We start from the raw sequence: 20,263 nt of genomic DNA, 5'->3' as shown, positions 1-20,263 counted from the left end.
ATGTTAACGACAATAATACCAATACCTATGATACATATAAACGAGTCGAACTCGAGTAAACATGAGCTTGTCAAACAATTGAGCTCTATTTCAATATATTTAGAAACGAGTCGAGCTCTAGCGCTTTAAATTCTAAACGAGTCGAGCTCAAGCTCGACTCAGCTACTTCCCTAATTGTGAGGAGGACATGAAATGGCATATGGCAAACTACAAAACAGATCCCATCCACCATTAAAGGTTGCAAAACAAGCACAGGCGACGCAACAACCAAATGCAGACTTGGGTCATCTAATACAACATTATATATTCGTATTTCATACGTGTAGTGTTAAACAATGCCTAAAAACAAAACTAGAGCAAACACAATAAAGAGGTTTGCAGTTTATATTAATATATATACATCCATAATACCTGTTTAACAAATTAACTGTAACATAACCAACAGATCTCATATTCTCAATGAACAGCATATCATTCAATATGAAATCATATAATTGTGGATGCAAATTCACAATCAAAAATCATTAATCAGTCAATATACTCAAACTCATCATCTTTCAAATGCGCAAAAAACTTAACAGGCTTATCACCGCGACCTTCAAGTACCTCCAGGAACTCGATTTTGATCGGATAATTAGCTGAAATCTGTTTACCTTTCCAAACGGCGACGTTTTCCTTCACTGTACCTTCTTTTCCGTGTAAATCAAGTTCCGGTACTTTCGGTACATGATAAACCGTTAACGGTACTGTAACCCTAACCCTAGCTCCGACCTTCACGGAATCTTCTTCTTCTTGCGTTGGACCGTCGATTAATGAAACGGAATCCGATGCGGATGATTTGATCGGATGAATGAGATTCAGTTTTTTGTTATTTGTGTTTGAGATTGTTGGAGGTAATGATATCGGTGAAATTAGACGGTGTTTTGCGGCGAGGAGTGGTGAATTGTTGATCGCCGGTGCGGTGGAGAGTACCGCCGTTGATGTCATTGTTAGATTGAGATTTTGTGTTATCTGGTGGAGTGAAAGTGTTCAAATTATATGGACAAGAAAAGAGAGAACAAATTTTAGTTTAAACCTCTTTTTATTTAGTTTTCTTTTGTTGATTGACACGTCACTTGCTTCTTATCGCTTTGTTCTAGAGTATCTATCTACTCCGTATCTGTTATCAAACCATTTGTTTTAGCAGCAGTAAATATCTAATCATCTAGAGAAACATACAAATAGATGTATAAAATTTGTAAGACTACAGATAACGCAGGCGTTTGTCGCCTGAATCCGCCCACAAACGCCCGAAATGGGGCGTTTGTGGGCGTTTGTCTGGGGACGTTTGTCACACATTGACGCTGCTACAAACGCATTTTCTAGCGACGTGGCACGTTTTGATTGGACCAAATATCATATCCGTTGCAATATAGAAGTTGGTGATATTTTTCTTTTTTTTTTTATTTTCCTCTTTTTCTTCTATAAATACACACTCTTTATTTTCACGAGTTATGAGTGTTAATAAGATGAGAAGGATAATGTATAGTTGTATTGTTATGCACAACATGATACAAGAAGATAACGGGTTTGCGTTAAGCAGTGTTGTAAATCTCCTTATTTCTCCCCGAGATCTCTCCGAGATCTCGTTTTTGGAAGGCCGCCGAGACGAGATGTCCATCTCCCGAGATTTCTCGGTCAACGGGGTCAAACTTGGTCAAAGCCACGATTGCTCGAATTTTCTCGCTCATTTCTCGAATTTTCTCATAAAATCTAGTAATTTTTTGGATTTTTTTCGCACATTTCTTCGATATACTTGTAAAATCTCATAAAAATGTAAATAAATGTACATATATTTATTTATTTATATACATTTATATTATAAAAACTAAAAATTCAACATAAGTCAACGTCCGAGATCTCCCCGAGATTTTTCCGAGATGCCGAGATCTCCCCAAAAATGTCTAAACGAGATCTCCCCGAGATCCGAGATCTCCAACCTTGGCGTTAAGTACTTGGGAACAAGAATGGTTAGATAAACCCGAAAACCGGCCTCGTCGCAATATTCGGAGAAGGGTCAAAGATCGTCGATCATGAGACAAAGAGATTCGCGATTGAGACGTGCACGATCAACTTCGTGAAGATTTAACGGCTCATATTTGGAACCTCCCGCCAAACTTTCGCTCGATGCAAAACTAGTGTTTTTTTTAATAATGTAATTTTTTTATGTTTTTTTAAGCGTGTAATGTGATGTTTTTTTTTTTTTGCGTGTATTTTTTTTTTATTGTAATGTTTTTTTATAAATAATTAATGTACTTTTGTCTAATTTATTTTATATTTTGTATTAAACAAAATAAAAACTAATTTAAAAATAATTAAAAAAAAATGAAAATGCCACGTCACAGTCTTACCATGACAAAAGCCCCCCTATTACAACTCCCCCCTCAAAATGTCATGGCCCAGTAACAGCATTTTCCCAAAAAGTGCACCTCACCCACTCCACGTCACAATCACCAATATCTGTGGTCTAAGATAATACGGAGTATATAAATTAAATATAAATAAATATTACCTATACTCCTAGTAGTATGGGTAGTGATATATCCAATATTGTTTTTGATACATCTACTAATATTTGTGATTACTTTCCGGTAAATATAAATAAATATTACCTCTTCTTCTTTTCGTCTTGCTCAGCAACCACGTCCCTTAACTTCTCACAAAGAACTTCACTCCGCACTCAAACTCGCAATTCATTCTTTGTCAAGATTTTGTTGAACCTGCATTCTGCTTATCTCTTCCTTGGCCGACTTCACCTCTTCTTCCCAAGAATGATTCATCAGTATCTGATGTAGTAGCTTCTTAATCAGTTCACCGTTCGATGCATTCACCTGCTTCAAACCATACACCCCTGTTTCCCTAGCCACCAGGTCCTGGTTACACTTCTTCCAACGGAATAACAAAAGGTGATTCATTAAGGTAGAATGATAACTCTGCACAGTAAAATCCTTAACAAACTTTAGGGGATCGGAATGGGAAGATTCAAAATCTGGGGACACAAGCTTCCCCACAATACTATAACAGGCAGAGGGTGATGGCACAGTTGACAAGCTTCCCCACAATACTATAACAGGCAGAGGGTGATGGCACAGTTGACAGAGGATCTACACAAATTAGTAAAACATACTAAGTATCACTTACAGACGGATTAACGATAAAAAGAACAAAGCACGAAAGCACACCTGAAAGAGTATTCTCATCGGAACCTTCGGCGGGACCAGAGTGAGTGGCATTTTTCACAGTCAAACGATAACCTTGTTATTTTCACAGAGGAGGCCTGAGTAGCTTATTTCTTCATTTTGGTAGCCCTTTGGCGCTTTGAAGCTCTAAGCTGAATCATTTCAGAAGAAGGAGAATCAGGCTAAGCATCCACATCAATAAGCTCATGCTCCGAAGCTACCTTTGCTTCGCTTTGCAGCTTTGGAGCTGTCGATGAAGCAGCAACACCACGAGGCTTACTTTTGACTTCCAAATAACCGGAGACGGAAGGGGATCCGGTGTCCTTGATGATAGTAGTGGCAGCACGTGCAGCAATGGTCATTTCTTTCACACCGAGTGACTTAATAGCATTCCTCAAAGTCATTTCTGAAAAAAGGAGAAGCAAACAAACATTAAAAATAAATCTAACACATATAAGAGATGAAAAAACCTAAGGCAAGAGGAACCTACCCTTATCCTCACACATAAAAACTGGATTCTCTTTTCCCTTCTCCCAAGAAGGAGACATTCCAAGCTTAAAGAGCATCGAGTCAGGAAACGTAGAAGCAATAATTGGATGACGATATATTCTTCGCACTATCAGAGATAGGATCATTGTATTCCTTGGGAATAATTGCCCTAGTCGGATCAACAACATTGGGATAAAGAAAAGGAGAGAAGAAATTCTCCTTCATATAAACAAAAAGGCTTTTCCAGCCACGAACATTAGGAACTTGGGATGAAAAACAAATTGGGCTTTCAGAAGTTTGCCCCTTTTTCTTCCGAAGTTTAGCAATAGTAATCCAGTTACCAGCGTCACCAATGTTGAAAAAACAACGAAAAAGGTCAACAGGAGGCTCACCACCATAAGCCCTACACATGACCTCAAAGGGCATGATTTTCTTAGTCGCTAAGGGGTATACAATCGAAACATGCGCCTTAAAATAATTCAACACTAAGATAGAAAGACGAAATTGGTAACCTAACGTTACACTTAATGAATAATTGGGTATAAACACCAACATAACCTTTCGGAAATTCAAGCATTTTCTTCTCCGATTCCAGCAAGATAATGTCGTCATCAGACCATCCTAGGGTTTTTCTAAGTTGAACGCATTGATCAAGGGTTACTGTACTATAAGTGGTATGCAAACCTTGTTTTGTCATAAGGAGATAACAAAAGAAGAGCAAAAGTTTAAGAAAAATACCTTAAAGATCGATGGAGAGCTTGATCGGAAAAAGAAAAGAAAAAGAGAGAAATTGAAGAGATTGTGATAGAGAAATAAGTTATAAATGAAGAGATGATCCGCAAACCGTCAAATCAAACTGCAAAATTCAAAACCCTTTGATAATCGAAATATAGAATGACGATTATACCCTTAATTGATGGGAGGAGAGCAGCTGAGCTACCAGGGGTAAAAACGACATTACACGATAAACTAGCAATGATGACGAAATTGAGCTGTCTAATCACATGCTTAACGGAGCTTATAGTTTAATTTCACGAAGCGATAAAAGCAAACTCTTCGTAAATTTAAACTGGGGGACTTGATAGTTCACCCAATATCTCGGTCACAATCCGGACATTACAGATGTATCTCACGAAGATAATGGACTACGAAGGTATCACAATAACCAAGGCCGAAGGTTTGGATTTAGTCACAAGATTGCATATGCTAAAGAGATATGGAAGAGATTTCATAGAAACAGTGAGCGGCGCCTCCTAGCTAATTAAGGAAATAATCTACCTTGCTTTCCTCAGCCACTGTAGCTCTGCCACCATGCTAAAGGAAAGTCCACCAATATTTTCATAATCATCTTGTAACTTGATCAAGGCATTAAGACCAAGGACAAGCTTCTCGGTCAGGCTATAAAAGGGAAACACAATCCCTGAATGGGACATGTTCTCAACAATCACTAAAAGACTCATGCATTGAATATACTTAAATGACCATTACAAAACTTGGTGGCGTAAAGTGAGGAATACTCCCACTACCTTCGGGGAATCACCAGCAAGTCTTGTAACACCATGCACATCACCTAAATCACTTGACATCAAGTCCAGATCAACCTAATCTTAAACCACTTTAAGATTGTTCAAAAAAGTGTACAAACATTGAGTAATTTTGATTGTTTATAACTATTATAACTCGTAAATTAAATGCAAAATCAATCGCACATTTGAATGAGTGGTTCCAAATTTAACTTTGATTTATTTTCATTTTAGTCCACCAGGATAAGTTTGATGACGTTGAATGCCTAATTTGTTATGATGTTGAAGTTTAGAGACCAAATAGAAAAATGATGCAAATCACAAGGACTACTTCAGTAATTATTTATACATATTAACCAAATACATGATGTATAAGTCACTTAATGCGTACAGTAGTACAACTTAGAAAGTTAAATGCATATAATAGGAGATCTGAAAATTTGATACATACAATAGAAATTTGGTGAAAGTTCGATGCATTTTCAAACAATTTCCCTAATTCATAATGCTTGATGTATTGGCTAATACTGCTATTGATTCTAATCGAGTGGTTGTTATTTAAGGATCCCTAGAATTCAACGGCTACTTTTTGTGCCTTGACTGATTGAATTTGTATTATATTATATGGAGCATAATAAGAGGAGAGAGATTTGAGACAAAGAAAAAGGAAAAAATATAAAAAGATAGTAATAGGTAACCAACCAATCAAAGCCCACCATTTTTTTGTGGTGGCTGTAAATTTATGCCTTACGCTTCAAAACACTTCCCCAACAACCCCCCACAACAAGCATTGTGGGCATTGTTGAGATGCCATTACACAACGAAATTAAAACACTTTTTTCATACCATAACAAATGGTCCTATAAAATGGCACTCAAAGAAGCGTAAATGACAGCTTTACGTTAATGTTTAACAATAGAAAGTTCACCAATTGCGATGATACATTCTACCTCATGAACATTTATGCTCCGCAGTCCCTCGTTTTAAAGAAAAGATTATGGCGATTTATCATTTCTTTCATGGCTTCGAATACAGTGGAATATCTCATTTTTGGCGACTTTAACTCTGTTCGAAGCATGTCTGAACGTGTGGGTTCTGTTTTTTGTAACCGTACCGTTGAAGCATTTAACAAGTTCATAGAAGACGGCTGTGATGGAAAACCGTGTGTACTTTTTAAATTTAGAAACGCAGCGGAACGATAAAATAAGTATATTTTCATTCATTAATAAACATCTTTTATTAACATTAAAATAAACATCATTTATTTTATTATAAACTTTTATGTAGAACATTCACACGATTAACGATCCCAACAAGATCCAATTACACCACTAATAATTGTCAAGTAAATAATTCACAAAGAAGAGTTTAGATATACCTTTAACGAGTAGATATCCACATGTAGGTTGAAACATATATTCAAAAGTATGAATATCTCTATGGTTGATCCACACAGCATGTCAAATAACACCGACCGGATGCTAGTCCGTATAACCCGAAAACAATATCCCATATTGTTTTATGAATGATTAAAAAGAAATAAAAAGAAAACTATTTGTTTCTTTTGTTTGCTCTCGATTGAAAACCAAAACATCCAGAACTCCTTATTGTTGCTATAAATTTTATGCTCAATAATGATTGAATTTTATGATATTGAAATCCTTTTCTTTGTATTGCTCGGTGTACATCTCAAAAGAACAAGGACCATCAATTTTGTTCTTTTTTATTCCTTATATCTCACTCACTGATATGCATACTTTTTCATTGTATATATAATGATTTTAATGATTAAAATATACTTCACTAATGGAAATATTATTATCAAATTCTAAAGTATGAAAATGACCTTGAATCCATTTTGATTGTTTATCCCCAAAATTACGGCCAAACATATTTTATTTAAATATTTGGGAATCAAATCTCCATAAAATCATTTATGTCTCAAGTTTTAGACGTATCAATTAAAAGATGATATAATATTTAGATCTTATTTAAATCATATCATATTTATCTTTTAAACCAAACTATTTCTTTAATAAATTTAATTAAATCATATTTAATTAAATAATGTTTTTTTTCCTTCAAATTATAGGTTATAAATTATATATCAACAATATATAATAATTGGTGTCTAAATGATAAAGTGTGTGACCCCATGGGCCTGTATATAATCGGTAGTATAGATTTGTGTTATGACGTACACACTGAACCAACAAACTCCCACTTGTGCATGACATAACATCTAGAAAACTATACAGACATATATTGGCGTCTAGCAACACGTCAATGCCCCCGAAAATATACAAGTGTTTGTTTCAGCTAAACGAACTATCATTATTATTATTATTATTATTATTATTATTATAAATGATTTAATGATTAAGTGTGTATTGTCCCTTTATTGCCAGATACCAAGTTGACATGAGACATGGATCTAGTCATTCTCATTTGTCAACTAATTTTGTTTCTCGATCTAGAAAATTAGAATGCGATCACCAAGTTAGATTTGATCATCAATCAATATAGCTTGGACACGGTCGTGTAAATATCCATTCATTTTCATCGAGGGGCCCAGTGGTATCATACTCTCGCATAGAGGAATAAATTCCATTTTGATTATATGCGTTCGTCATGTACTTCACATCATACCCAATGATGGCCTTTATAACTACCTTGTTCAGTATAGCGTTTAACCATATCAAAGTATAATATGTCATACAATCAAAAACCAACATATACATCTCAGGTCTAAGGACACAAAGACATAACCATTATGAGATTCACTATTTACGACGATCCATGTAGTGATATTCCATGATTGGGTCATTCCAATATTCATCATCAATGAATATATATGAATTTTGGCCTCAGCTAGTTAACTATTCACCATCAGTGAATAAAACCAAATTTCATAATAATCTTAATTCATGTTACTCCCATAACATGACTGATTATGGAGATTTAGAATAATCAATAATTATTCATGGATTAAATATGCTAATATAGAACACAGTGATATAAATGAAAACGACCATACCGAGTATCTCAATTCATTTAGATAAGACTGTTTAATGTTCCAGAGATATCTAAATACTAAATTACAAATGAAAAGGATTAGTAGCTTAACGAAGTCCAATATTACTAGCATGACCATCATGCTTGTTGTGCATCAAGGGCTTCGTGAACAGGTCAGCCACGATATCATCTGTATGAATCTTAAGAATACTAATTTCATTCCCCACAATGACTTCACGAATGTAGTCAAACTTTTGAAGAATGTGTCAGATGAATTAATGTATATGTGATTCTTTCGCAAGTATAATACGTGACGAACTATCACAATAAATTTTCATAGAAGATTTAATGTTGGGAACTTCTTCGAGTTCAAAAGTAAACTTCTTAATCCAGACAGCTTCCTGAGAAGCTTCTCAAGCAACAATGTATTCTAATTTTGTTGTAGATTGTTCAACCGTGCTCTTTTTAGAGCTCTTCCAATCAATTGTCTTTCCCATCATGACAAAGAAACAACGTGATTGGATCGAAAATTATCTCGATCAGTTTGGAAATAGCATCAGTATAAAACTTAATACTCAACTCTTCTTCCAAACCACCGTAAACCAAAAACATATCTTTAGTATTCTTCAAATACTTAAGAATATTCTTAATAACAATCCAATGTTCTTAACCTAGATTTTTGCTAATAACGACTCGTTAAACTCAAAAATAACGAGACATCATTTTAGTACATAACATGGCATACGTAATGGATCCTATAGTCGAAACATATGGGATACATTTCGTTCGTCTTATCTCATTATGTGTGATAAGATTTAGAGACTTGCTCAAGTTCATGCCCTTTTGCACAGGCAATGCTCCAAAGTTGGAGTAATGCATGCTAAATCTCTGCAAGATAAGATATGTACATTAATTCAAACCAATAAGCCATTTGAATCTATTTTTATAGATCATGATTCCAAGTATATAAGTAGCTTCTCCAAGATCATTTATGAAAAAATATTTTCAAGCCAAGACTTGACATCTTGTAAGTTGAAATGTTATTTCCAATAAATAGTATGTCATCAACATACAAGATCAAGAAGACTACTTTTCTCCCACTAGATTTAATGTAAACACAGAGCTCATCTTGTTTTTGAGAAAAATCAAACTCTTTGATATTCTCATCAAACTTAAGATTCTAGCTCCTGAATGCTTGCTTTAATCCATAAATGGATTTTAGAAGCTTGCATACTTTAATAGGATGCTTAGGATATATAGATCCTTTCGGTTGAACCATATATACGTCCTCGCTTAGGTCGTCATTTAGAAAAGCGATTATGATATCCATTTACCATACTTCATAATCATGAAAAGTAGCTATGGCAATAAGTATCCTAATTTACAAAGCTCACGATCAGTGGAAAAGTTTCATCATAACCTTTTGCCACGAATCGAGCTTTAAAAGTGTTTACATTACCGTCCATGCTAGTCTTCTCTTTGAAGACGCATTTACACCCCATTGTCTTACAATTGGGTGGAAGATCAATCAAGTCACATGCTTGATTATCTTTCATGGACTTCATATATGCATTCATAGTATCTCGCCATTTTTAAGATTCGTGATCTTATATGGCCTCACGGTAGCTAGAGGGTTCATAATCCTCTAGGCGAGGTTCATCTGAATCAATCAGATAATCAAACCTCTTATGCCGATTAGGAGTTCTACCAGACCTATGAAGTTCAGGTGCAACACGTTCTGACTCACCAACAATGCGCTCAGATTCAACGTGTGGATTACTAGTGCTTATAGAAGGTATGTTACTTTGTGGTTCTTGAATTTCTTCAAGATCTACTTCACTCCCACTAAATTCTTATAAAAGATTTTTTTTTTTTTTAAGAATTCAGTAGACCGAGTAGAAAACACTTTGTTTTCAGCTTCGTAGTATAAGTAGTAACCCATTGTTTCCTTTGGGTATCCCATAAAGTGAAATTTAATACTTCAGGATTTTAATTTGTTTGAAGTGTCATGCTTCACATACACTTCACAACCCCAAAATTTTAAATAAGACAACTTGGAAATCTTCCCATGCCATACTTCATATGGTGTCTTTTCTACTTTCTTGGTTGGAATCATATTGAGTATGCCTACAGCACACTCTAATGCATAACCCCAAAAAGATGGTGGTAGAGTAGTCAGACTCATCATAGATCAAACCATATCAAGTAAAGTTCGATTCCTCCATTCAGACTCACCATTGAGTAGTGGTGTGTGAGGTGGAGTGAATTGTAAGACAATCCAATAATTCTACAGGTGGTCCAAAAACTCTTGACTCATATACTTACTTCCTCCATCAGAGTGAAGTGATTTAATGGTCATTCTAAGCTGATTCTTTACTTCATTTTGAAAGACTTCAAACCTTTCAAAAACTCCATGTTTATGTTTCAGCAAGTAAACGTAACCATATCTACTATAACCATCAGTTATTGTAATGAAGTAAGACTTACCATTTTTAGACATTGTTCTAAAAGGCCACATACATCAATATGTATTAGTCCTAAAAGATATGTAGCTTTTTCACCTAAATCGGAGAAATGAGCTTTTGTCATCCTACCACATAAACATTACTCACATACATCAAATGACTCAAAGACATTTGATTCCAAAAGTCCATTAGAATGGATTTTTGAAATGCATTGTTTGTTTATATGACCAAGATGACGATGTCTTAGATTGGTCTTATTCATCTCTTGCTTGAATCGTTTAGCAGTACAAGTATACATAGAATTCTCATTTGAAATCACACCATGCATATCAATTTCAAAAATACCATCACTTGGATAGGCATTAAGATAAACAAATATTATCCTTAGAAACTGAAATACCAAAGTGCTTAAATGCAAGTTCAAAACCAGCATCTTTCAAATCATATTGCTCCTAATACTAGGAGCATAATAACATTGTTCCAACAAAACAATAAGACCACTTGGAAGAGTAAGCTCATAGTGACCAATAGCTTCAATCAAAGCTTGATTCCCATTGCCCACTCGCAAATTCAGTGTGCCTTTCTTCAGTCTATGATTTCTTCTCATTCCCTTTATATTGTTACAGGTGTGAAGGCCACAACTGGTTAACAATGATCTAGGAATCACTAGAAGAAGTATATGATTGTATATGAAATATACTTGAGATTTCTAGTCTTACCAGCATTGCCTTTTCTTAGCTCAGATTGGTAGATAGGACAACTTCCTTCTCCAATTGCCAACCTTTCCACAATGGAAACGTTCGGCGTCTTTTGTTGAGATTTCCTTTTTGGAAGGTGGAATATTTTCCTGGCAAATGATTTACCATATCCCTTCCACAAAGTATTTGACTTATTCTTTTTTCACCCTTCCATCATATTTCTTCTACTCATCGAACAACTTCCGATAAGCATTTTGCTGAGCAGCAGCAACTGCCACAACAGGAAGAACGGATAAAGGATTCTAAATTTTCTTCAACTTCCATTTATGCTTGAGAAACATTTCTCGGGTTGCATTGCCAGTCTAGGAAGTTTGAACATTGAGTTTATCATTCTCCAACAAAGAAGGAAGTGTGTTTTGGTTTACGTTTTGATTATTTGACATCTACAACAGATATAAGATTCAATTTAGTATTTTTGATATTGAGCTTTAATAAATTAACTACCCAAGTTTTTATAATATTTTTAAAAAACAATTAATTTACAAAAGCCTAAGATCCACATAGAGGTTCCATAGCCACATATGTTGATCAGCTAGCAGTTATGGAGTCTATTGGTAGGTAGCGAGTACCAATTGCATTATAAGTACAACTCTTAGATCTTTATGGGACCTAGAGATATATGTAGTCCAACAAACCACTATTATCTAATGGCATGTTTGTCCCATCCTTGCCTCAAACTCAGATCTCACCGTGAATACAATTAAGTCGTCCAATTTGGAAACAGTGGAAATTCACGCTAGTCTCACTAGATCGAAACATCCACCTCGTGGCTATAATTCAGCCTAGTCTCACTAGATCAGAAAAATAACGAGGAGTGTTTGCAAGCTCATTGGATGGCATGACTTAAATTTGACGGGTATTTTAGAAAACGTTCGTGTCAACGAATAATGCATGCACACAAGATTCGCTACACTATTAGTTAAAAAACATTTTAACCAATTATATATATGTCAATCGTGTTTATGCGTCTAGTTTGTTATTTTATATTATATATAAAAATAACAAATACACATTGTGTATCGTTTTAAAACAGTTTTAAAAGATGTCGCCCATATATATTATTTGAGTTTCAAAAACATTTAACTTTAAACTCTTTAGAGTTTAACTTTTTAAAATCATCAATTTTAATCTTGAAACTCGTTACCGGTTTTATTTGATGTTTTCATCATAAATATTTAGCATATATTATAATCAACAATTAAATATAAATGCATAAAATAAAACACAACCATGCATCACACACACATAGCCTAGCCCAAAAATCCTATGCTTGATCCCTTGAGCCGACATGGGATTAAGAGGTCAAACTAAGGGTAATATCGTAGCTCCCACTTGATTCAATAACCAAGTGAAAAACTTGACAAACGCCATCGTTGTTAACTTGACCTGTTCGCCATCTTCTAAGTCAAACTTCACGTTGCATCTATATCTTCAATCTTCATCTTATTACATTTATTTAAAATTGAAAAATACAACTAATTTAATACTTTTACAATTTAGAATAAACATAAATAAATACTATGAAATTAAAAAATAAATAAAATACAACTTTGGCTTCAAAATGGTCTTTCTAATAAAATAAATAATCAACATGACATAATATTGCCGTAATCAACAATCACAACAATCATACATAGGTCGGGGCATTTTGGGTTATGTATGCAAACTACAATTTTAATAACTACATTATTAAAACTTAAATATGGCTTGTCCATGGTTACAATGTATGTGTATAACCATGAAATAAAACACTCAACAATTATTCAAGCCATAACAATTAAATCTACAATTTAAAATAGTGTTATTCTTTCAATCATATTTGTGCGTCATGAGGTTAAGTCTAGATCAACCGAGTTGACTTTAAAAACCAACAAGGTTTTGACTTTCACCAATACACCACAAAACTAAATCTAAAGAATAGTCACACGACAATTAAAACGGTGTAAAAGCGGCTCAGATACCACTGATGGAAAATCGTGTGTACTTTTTAAATTTAGAAACGCAGCGGAACGATAAAATACGTATATTTTCATTCATTAAAAACATATTTTATGTAGTGACCCGAAATTTTCCATGTTTATATATATTAAATGAAATTGTGATTTACATGATAAAGTGTTTCCAACATGTTAAGCAATCAAACTTGTTAAGACTTGATTAATTGAAATAGGTTTCATATAGACAATTGACCTCCCAAGTTGACCGGTGATTCACGAACGTTAAAACTTGTAAAAACTATATGATGACATATATATAATTATATATATAGTTAACATGATATTATGATAAGTAAGTATCTCATTAGGTATTTTAACAATGATTTGTATACATAAAATTGAGTTTATTGAATTAAGAAACTCGAAACGATATATATAACGATTATCGTTATAACAACGTCTTACTAAATATATATGAATCATATTAAGATATTGATACACTATGTTTAATCATGACAAATGATAAGTAAACATGTCGTTAAGTGTATTAACAATGAACTACATGTAAAAACAAGACTACTAACTTAATGATTTCGAAACGAGACATATATGTAACGATTATCGTTGTAACAACATTTAACTGTATATATATCGTACTAAGATATATTAATATATCATAATATCATGATAATGTAATAATTTAACATCTCTTTAGATATAATAAACAATAGGTTAACAACATTTAACAAGATCGTTAACCTAAAGGTTTCAAAACAACATTTACATGTAACGACTAACGAATACTTAACGACTCAGTTAAAATGTATATACATGTAGTTTTTTAATATGTATTCATACACTTTTGAAAGACTTCAAGACACTTATCAAAATACTTCTACTTAACAAAAATGCTTACAATTACATCCTCGTTCAGTTTCATCAACAATTCTACTCGTATGCACCCGTATTCGTACTCGTACAATATACAGCTTTTAGATGTATGTACTATTGGTATATACACTCCAATGATCAGCTCTTAGCAGCCCATGTGAGTCACCTAACACATGTGGGAACCATCATTTGGCAACTAGCATGAAATATCTCATAAAATTACAAAAATATTAGTAATCATTCATGACTTATTTACATGTAAACAAAATTACACATCCTTTATATCTAATCCATATACCAACGACCAAAAACACCAACGAACACTTTCATTCTTCAATTTTCTTCATCTAATTGATCTCTCTCAAGTTCTATCTTCAAGTTCTAAGTGTTCTTCATAAATTCTATAAGTTCTAGTTTCATAAAATCAAGAATACTTCCAAGTTTGCTAGCTTACTTCCAATCTTGTAAAGTGATCATCCAACCTCAAGAAATCTTTCTTATTTATAGTAAGATATCTTTCTAATATAAGGTAATACTCATATTCAAACTTTGATTCAATTTCTATAACTATAACAATCTTATTTCGAGTGGAAATCTTACTTGAACTTGTTTTCGTGTCATGATTCTGCTTCAAGAACTTTCAAGCCATCCAAGGATCCTTTGAAGCTAGATCTATTTTTCTCATTTCCAGTAGGTTTATCCACAAAACTTGAGGTTGTAATGATGTTCATAACATCATTCGATTCATATATATAAAACTACCTTATTCGAAGGTTTAAACTTGAAATCACTAGAACATAGTTTAGTTCATTCTAAACTTGTTCGCAAACAAAAGTTAATCCTTCTAACTTGACTTTTAAAATCAACTAAACACATGTTCTATATCTATATGATATGCTAACTTAATGATTTAAAACCTGGAAACACGAAAAACACCGTAAAACCGGACATAAGCCGTCGTAGTAACACCGCGGGCTGTTTTGGGTTTGATAATTAAAACTATGATAAACTTTGATTTAAAAGTTGTTCTTATGAGAAAATGATTTTTCTTATGAACATGAAACTATATCCAAAAATCATGGTTAAACTAAAAATGGAAGTACGTTTTTCGAAATGGTCATTAAGACGTCGTTCTTTCGACTGAAATGACTACCTCTTACAAAAATGACTTGTAACTTATATTTCTGACTATAAAACTATACTTTTTCTATTTATATTCATAAAATATAGTTCAATATGAAACCATAGCAATTTGATTCACTCAAAACGGATTTAAAACGAAGAAGTTATGGGTAAAACAAGATTGGATATTTTTTTATTGTTGTAGCTACGAGAAATATTGTAACAAATCTATATTAATCATATCCTAGCTAACTTATATTGTATTATACATGTATTCTAATATATTATGTAATCTTGGGATACCATAGACACGTATGCAAATATTTTGACATATCATATCGACCCATGTATATATATTATTTGGAACAACCATAGACACTCTATATGCAGTAATGTTGGAGTTAGCTATACAGGGTTGAGGTTGATTCCAAATATATATATACTTTGAGTTGTAATCTAGCCTGAGACGTATATACACTGGGTCGTGGATTGATTCAAGATAATATATATCAATTTATTTTTGTACATCTAACTTTGGACAACTAGTTGTAGGTTACTAACGAGGACAGCTGACTTAATAAACTTAAAACATCAAAAATGTATTAAAAGTGTTGTAAATATATTTTGAACATACTTTGATATATATGTACATATTTGTTATAGGTTTGTGAATCGACCAGTGGCCAAGTCTTACTTCCCGACGAAGTAAAAATCTGTGAAAGTGAGTTATAGTCCCACTTTTAAAATCTAATATTTTTGGAATGAGAATACATGTAGCTTTATGTTTTACATAATAGACACAAGTACATTAAACTACTTTCTATGGTTTAATGATCGAAGCCGAATATGCCCCTTTTTGCTTGGTAGCCTAAGAATTAGGGAACATCACTAATTTTGAGAATTAGTGCACGTCTAATTGACACGAATCCTAAAGATAGATCTATTGGGCCTAACAAACCCCATCCAAAGTACCGGATGTTTTAGTACTTCGAGTTTTATATCATGTCCGATGGATGTCCCGAAATGATGGGGATATTCTTATATGCATCTTGTTAATGTCGGTTACCAGGTGTTCACCATATGAATGATTTTTATCTCTATGTATGGGATGTATATTGAAATATGAAATATTGTGGTCTATTATTATAATTTTATAATATATAGGTTAAACCTATAACTCACCAACATTTTTGTTGACGTTTTAAGCATGTTTATTCTTAGGTGATTAATTAAGAGCTTCTGTTGTTGCATACTAAAATAAGGACAAGATTTGGAGTCCATGCTTGTATGATATTATGTAAAAACTGCATTCAAGAAACTTATTTTTGATGTAATATATTCTTATTGTAAACCATTATGTAATGGTCGTGTGTAAACGGTATATTTTAGATTATCATTATTTGATAATCTACGTAATGCTTTTTAAACCTTTATAGATAAAATAAAGGTTATGGTTGTTTTAAAAATGAATGCAGTCTTTGAAAAACGTCTCATATAGAGGTCAAAACCTCGCGACGAAATCAATTAATATGGAACGTTTATAATCAATATGAACGGGACATTTCAGTTGGTATCCGAGCGTTGGTCTTAGAGAACTAGAAATTTACATTAGTGTGTCTTATCGAGTTTGTTAGGATACATTAGTGAGTCTGGACTTCGACCGTGTTTTCTTTAAAAACGATTGCTTAACACTTTTGTTGGAAACTATATATTATTAACATGTAAATATTATGTGATATATTAACCTCTTAATGTGTTTGATATTGTGTGATAGATGTCTACCACTAGTACAAATCCCATCGACTCACCTAATAATAATGAAGAGTCGAATATACTTTGGAAAGATTCACAAATTTTCGAAGAGGAACCGGAAGAGGAGGAACCGGAAGAGGAGGAACTGGAAGAAGAAGAGGTTTTGGAGGAAGAAATATTGATACCTACTGTAAATCGATTAAATAAAAGAAATTCCTCAACCAACTGACCAAAGTTAATAATGGTCAATGGCGTTTCCGTCGAGGAAGCAAAATATTGGGAAGATTACCAATTTTCCGATGAATCGGATCCCGATGATGTTATAGAAATTACCTCGACCCAATTTAATAAAGTGAAAAAAAATAATAAGGGAAAATGTATAAAAATAGAGAAATCCGATTCCAACCCCGATGAACTTTATATGTATCGGCAACGTCCGTATTTCCTAAATTGTAACAATAACCCGGGAACCTCTAAACCACCAGGTTTTTCTAAACCATTGTGGAAAACGACAGCTCGTATCAGAGGAACATCATATATCCCTAGAAAATTAGAAAAACGAACCAAGTTCGAAGAAGAAGAAACCAGTGATTCAGATTAGAGGGTTGTAATCATGTTGTGTATTATATGTATTGTAGTGTGCTTGTCCTTTTATGTTCTATGTAAAAATTGCTTGTATTGTTTGTTAATTATCTTTTACGAATCTAATGCTTGTCTATTTTACGGTATAAAAACAAAATGTACTTTAAGGATAGACAACCGAATATTTTAGAAGACCTACCAGAGGATATGATTGAGGAAATCTTGTCTAGAGTCGATCAGAATTCATCAACACATTTAGTTATGGCGAAATTAACTTGTCAAACATTTGAAAGACTTTCCAGAAATTCCTTAGTTTATAAAAGGCTTTCCTTTGATAGGTGGGGTATATTACATTGGGGAGACCGTAAGTTACGCCGTGTTTTCTTTAAAGCGTTAAATGCGGGGAACCCAAATACAATTTTACGCTACGGGTTAAGAACCTATTTTGACTCAACATATCCTAACATAGGATTTCGTGAGTTAGAAAGAGCTTCTAACATGCAACATAAAGAAGCATGTTATGCTTACGGGTTAATAATGTTCGCTTCTCATCAAATTGAGAAAAAGAACATTGGGTTGCAACTTTTAAATAATACGTTCCCACAAGTGACGGACTCGGTAGTTGAGATGAGAAACAAGGTTTTTAGATTGTTACGGGGCTGTTGGGCATTACGAAACCCTCGTCCTTTTGACGACATTACAACATGCTGCCTAGCCAATGGTTATAACGGTTACTTTCCACAAAGCCAAGGATGGGAAGTTGTCTTAGTAAAACCAGAATGCATGACTTGTTTCTGGACTTATGAATTACGTGTCTTTATTTCTTTTACTGAACAACTTGCGTATTAACTAGAATTGCCTTTATAGCTGCCGAGTAGCAATGTTATTATGTGTTATATTTCATCCTATATGTATAATAGCGGTATTGTAAGTTGTAATAATTTGTATAAAGTTTGAACGCGAAATTTTATTGTAATAAGTTTTTCATATAGAAGCATAGTAGTTGAGTTGTATAGTAGCTAGTAAGTATGAACTTAACGGGTAGGTACTACCGAATTAAAACTATAAAATGCTAATATGAAGAAAAAGCTTTTATAAATAAGTTCATATAATGCTGCGAAATACTATTGACTACTCTTAAATTCTATATGATTAACTCAATTCTTTTGGCTATTTTTGAAGGAAATGGCACCGGCAACTCGTCAGAACTTGAACATGAATGAGGAAGACTTCCGTGTTTTCCTTGCAGCAAACATAGCCGCAGTACAGGCTGCGATGCAAAATAACAATAACTCTGGATCTAGTAGTGGAACTAATTCCACAAGAAATCGTGTAGGATGCTCCTACAAAGAATTCACTGCCTGCGAACCTTTGGAATTTGATGGAACCGAAGGACCAATTGGATTGAAACGGTGGACCGAGAAGGTCGAATCGGTGTTTGCCATAAGTAAGTGTACTGAAGAGGACAAAGTTAAGTACGCTACGCATACCTTCACAGGTACGTCATTAACATGGTGGAATACCTATCTCGAGCAGGTAGGACAAGATGCTGCTTACGCACTACCATGGTCAGCATTCAAGCAATTGATGAACGGGCAGTATCATCCCAGAAACGAGGTCAATAAGCTCAAGGTAGAGCTTAGAGGATTACGAACGCAAGGTTTTAATATCACCACGTACGAACGACGATTCACAGAATTGTGCCTATTGTGTCCCAGAACGTTCGAAGACGAAGAAGAGAAGATCGACGCATTTGTAAAAGGGTTACCGGAAAGAATTCAAGAAGATGTGAGTTCACACGAGCCCGCCTCCATACAAAAGGCACGTCGAATGGCTCACAAATTAGTGAACCAGATAGAAGGAAGGATTAAGGAACAGATGACCGAAGAGGCTAACATGAAACAAGTCAAGAGAAAGTGGGAGGAAAACAATGACAAGAGTCACCAATACAACAACAACAATCACAACCTGATAATGCTAAAAACGAACATATATTTCATAGCATTATTCCTCAAGAAAGACAAGCTTTTAGTTGCAATTGTTCTATTTAAAAGTGATATTCGTTTAAATAATAAAAGGTGAAGACAAAAGACAGATTCGACGAATTGAAGACGCAAACGACTAAAAAGCTCAAAAGTACAAAATACAATCAAAGAGGTTCCAATTATTGATAAGAAATGTCTCGAAATTACAAGAGTACAAGATTCAAAACGCAAAGTACAAGATATTAAATTGTACGCAAGGACGTTCGAAAATCCGGAACCGGGACCAGAGTCAACTCTCAACGCTCGACGCAACGGACTAAAAATTACAAGTCAACTATGCACATAAATATAATATAATATTTAAATAATTCTTATAATTATTTATATATTATATAAATAATAAAAATCCGTCGGCAAGAAAGACTCCAAAGTTGGTGAGCTGTATTTTCAAACTCCGCGACTCGCGGAGTTTGAAGGCAAAAATTGCCGCGAGTCGCGGAGTATCCCTGAACTCAATTCCCTATAA

The 20,263-nt window shown here is 33.9% G+C and overlaps 1 protein-coding gene across 1 annotated transcript; it reads right to left on the bottom strand.

Moving 5' to 3' along the window:
- Positions 1 to 528: 528 nt before the first annotated feature.
- On the bottom strand, positions 529 to 987 carry LOC139864139 (ferredoxin-thioredoxin reductase, variable chain-like). The gene has a single exon (XM_071852728.1). The coding sequence runs from the start codon at positions 985 to 987 to the stop codon at positions 529 to 531; it is 459 nt and encodes a 152-aa protein (XP_071708829.1).
- Positions 988 to 20,263: the final 19,276 nt, after the last annotated feature.

The sequence above is a fragment of the Rutidosis leptorrhynchoides genome, chromosome 8 (assembly GCF_046630445.1).
Source record: "Rutidosis leptorrhynchoides isolate AG116_Rl617_1_P2 chromosome 8, CSIRO_AGI_Rlap_v1, whole genome shotgun sequence".
In the NCBI taxonomy this organism is placed as follows: Eukaryota; Viridiplantae; Streptophyta; class Magnoliopsida; order Asterales; family Asteraceae; genus Rutidosis; species Rutidosis leptorrhynchoides.
This window is presented reverse-complemented; position numbering and strand designations above follow the sequence as displayed.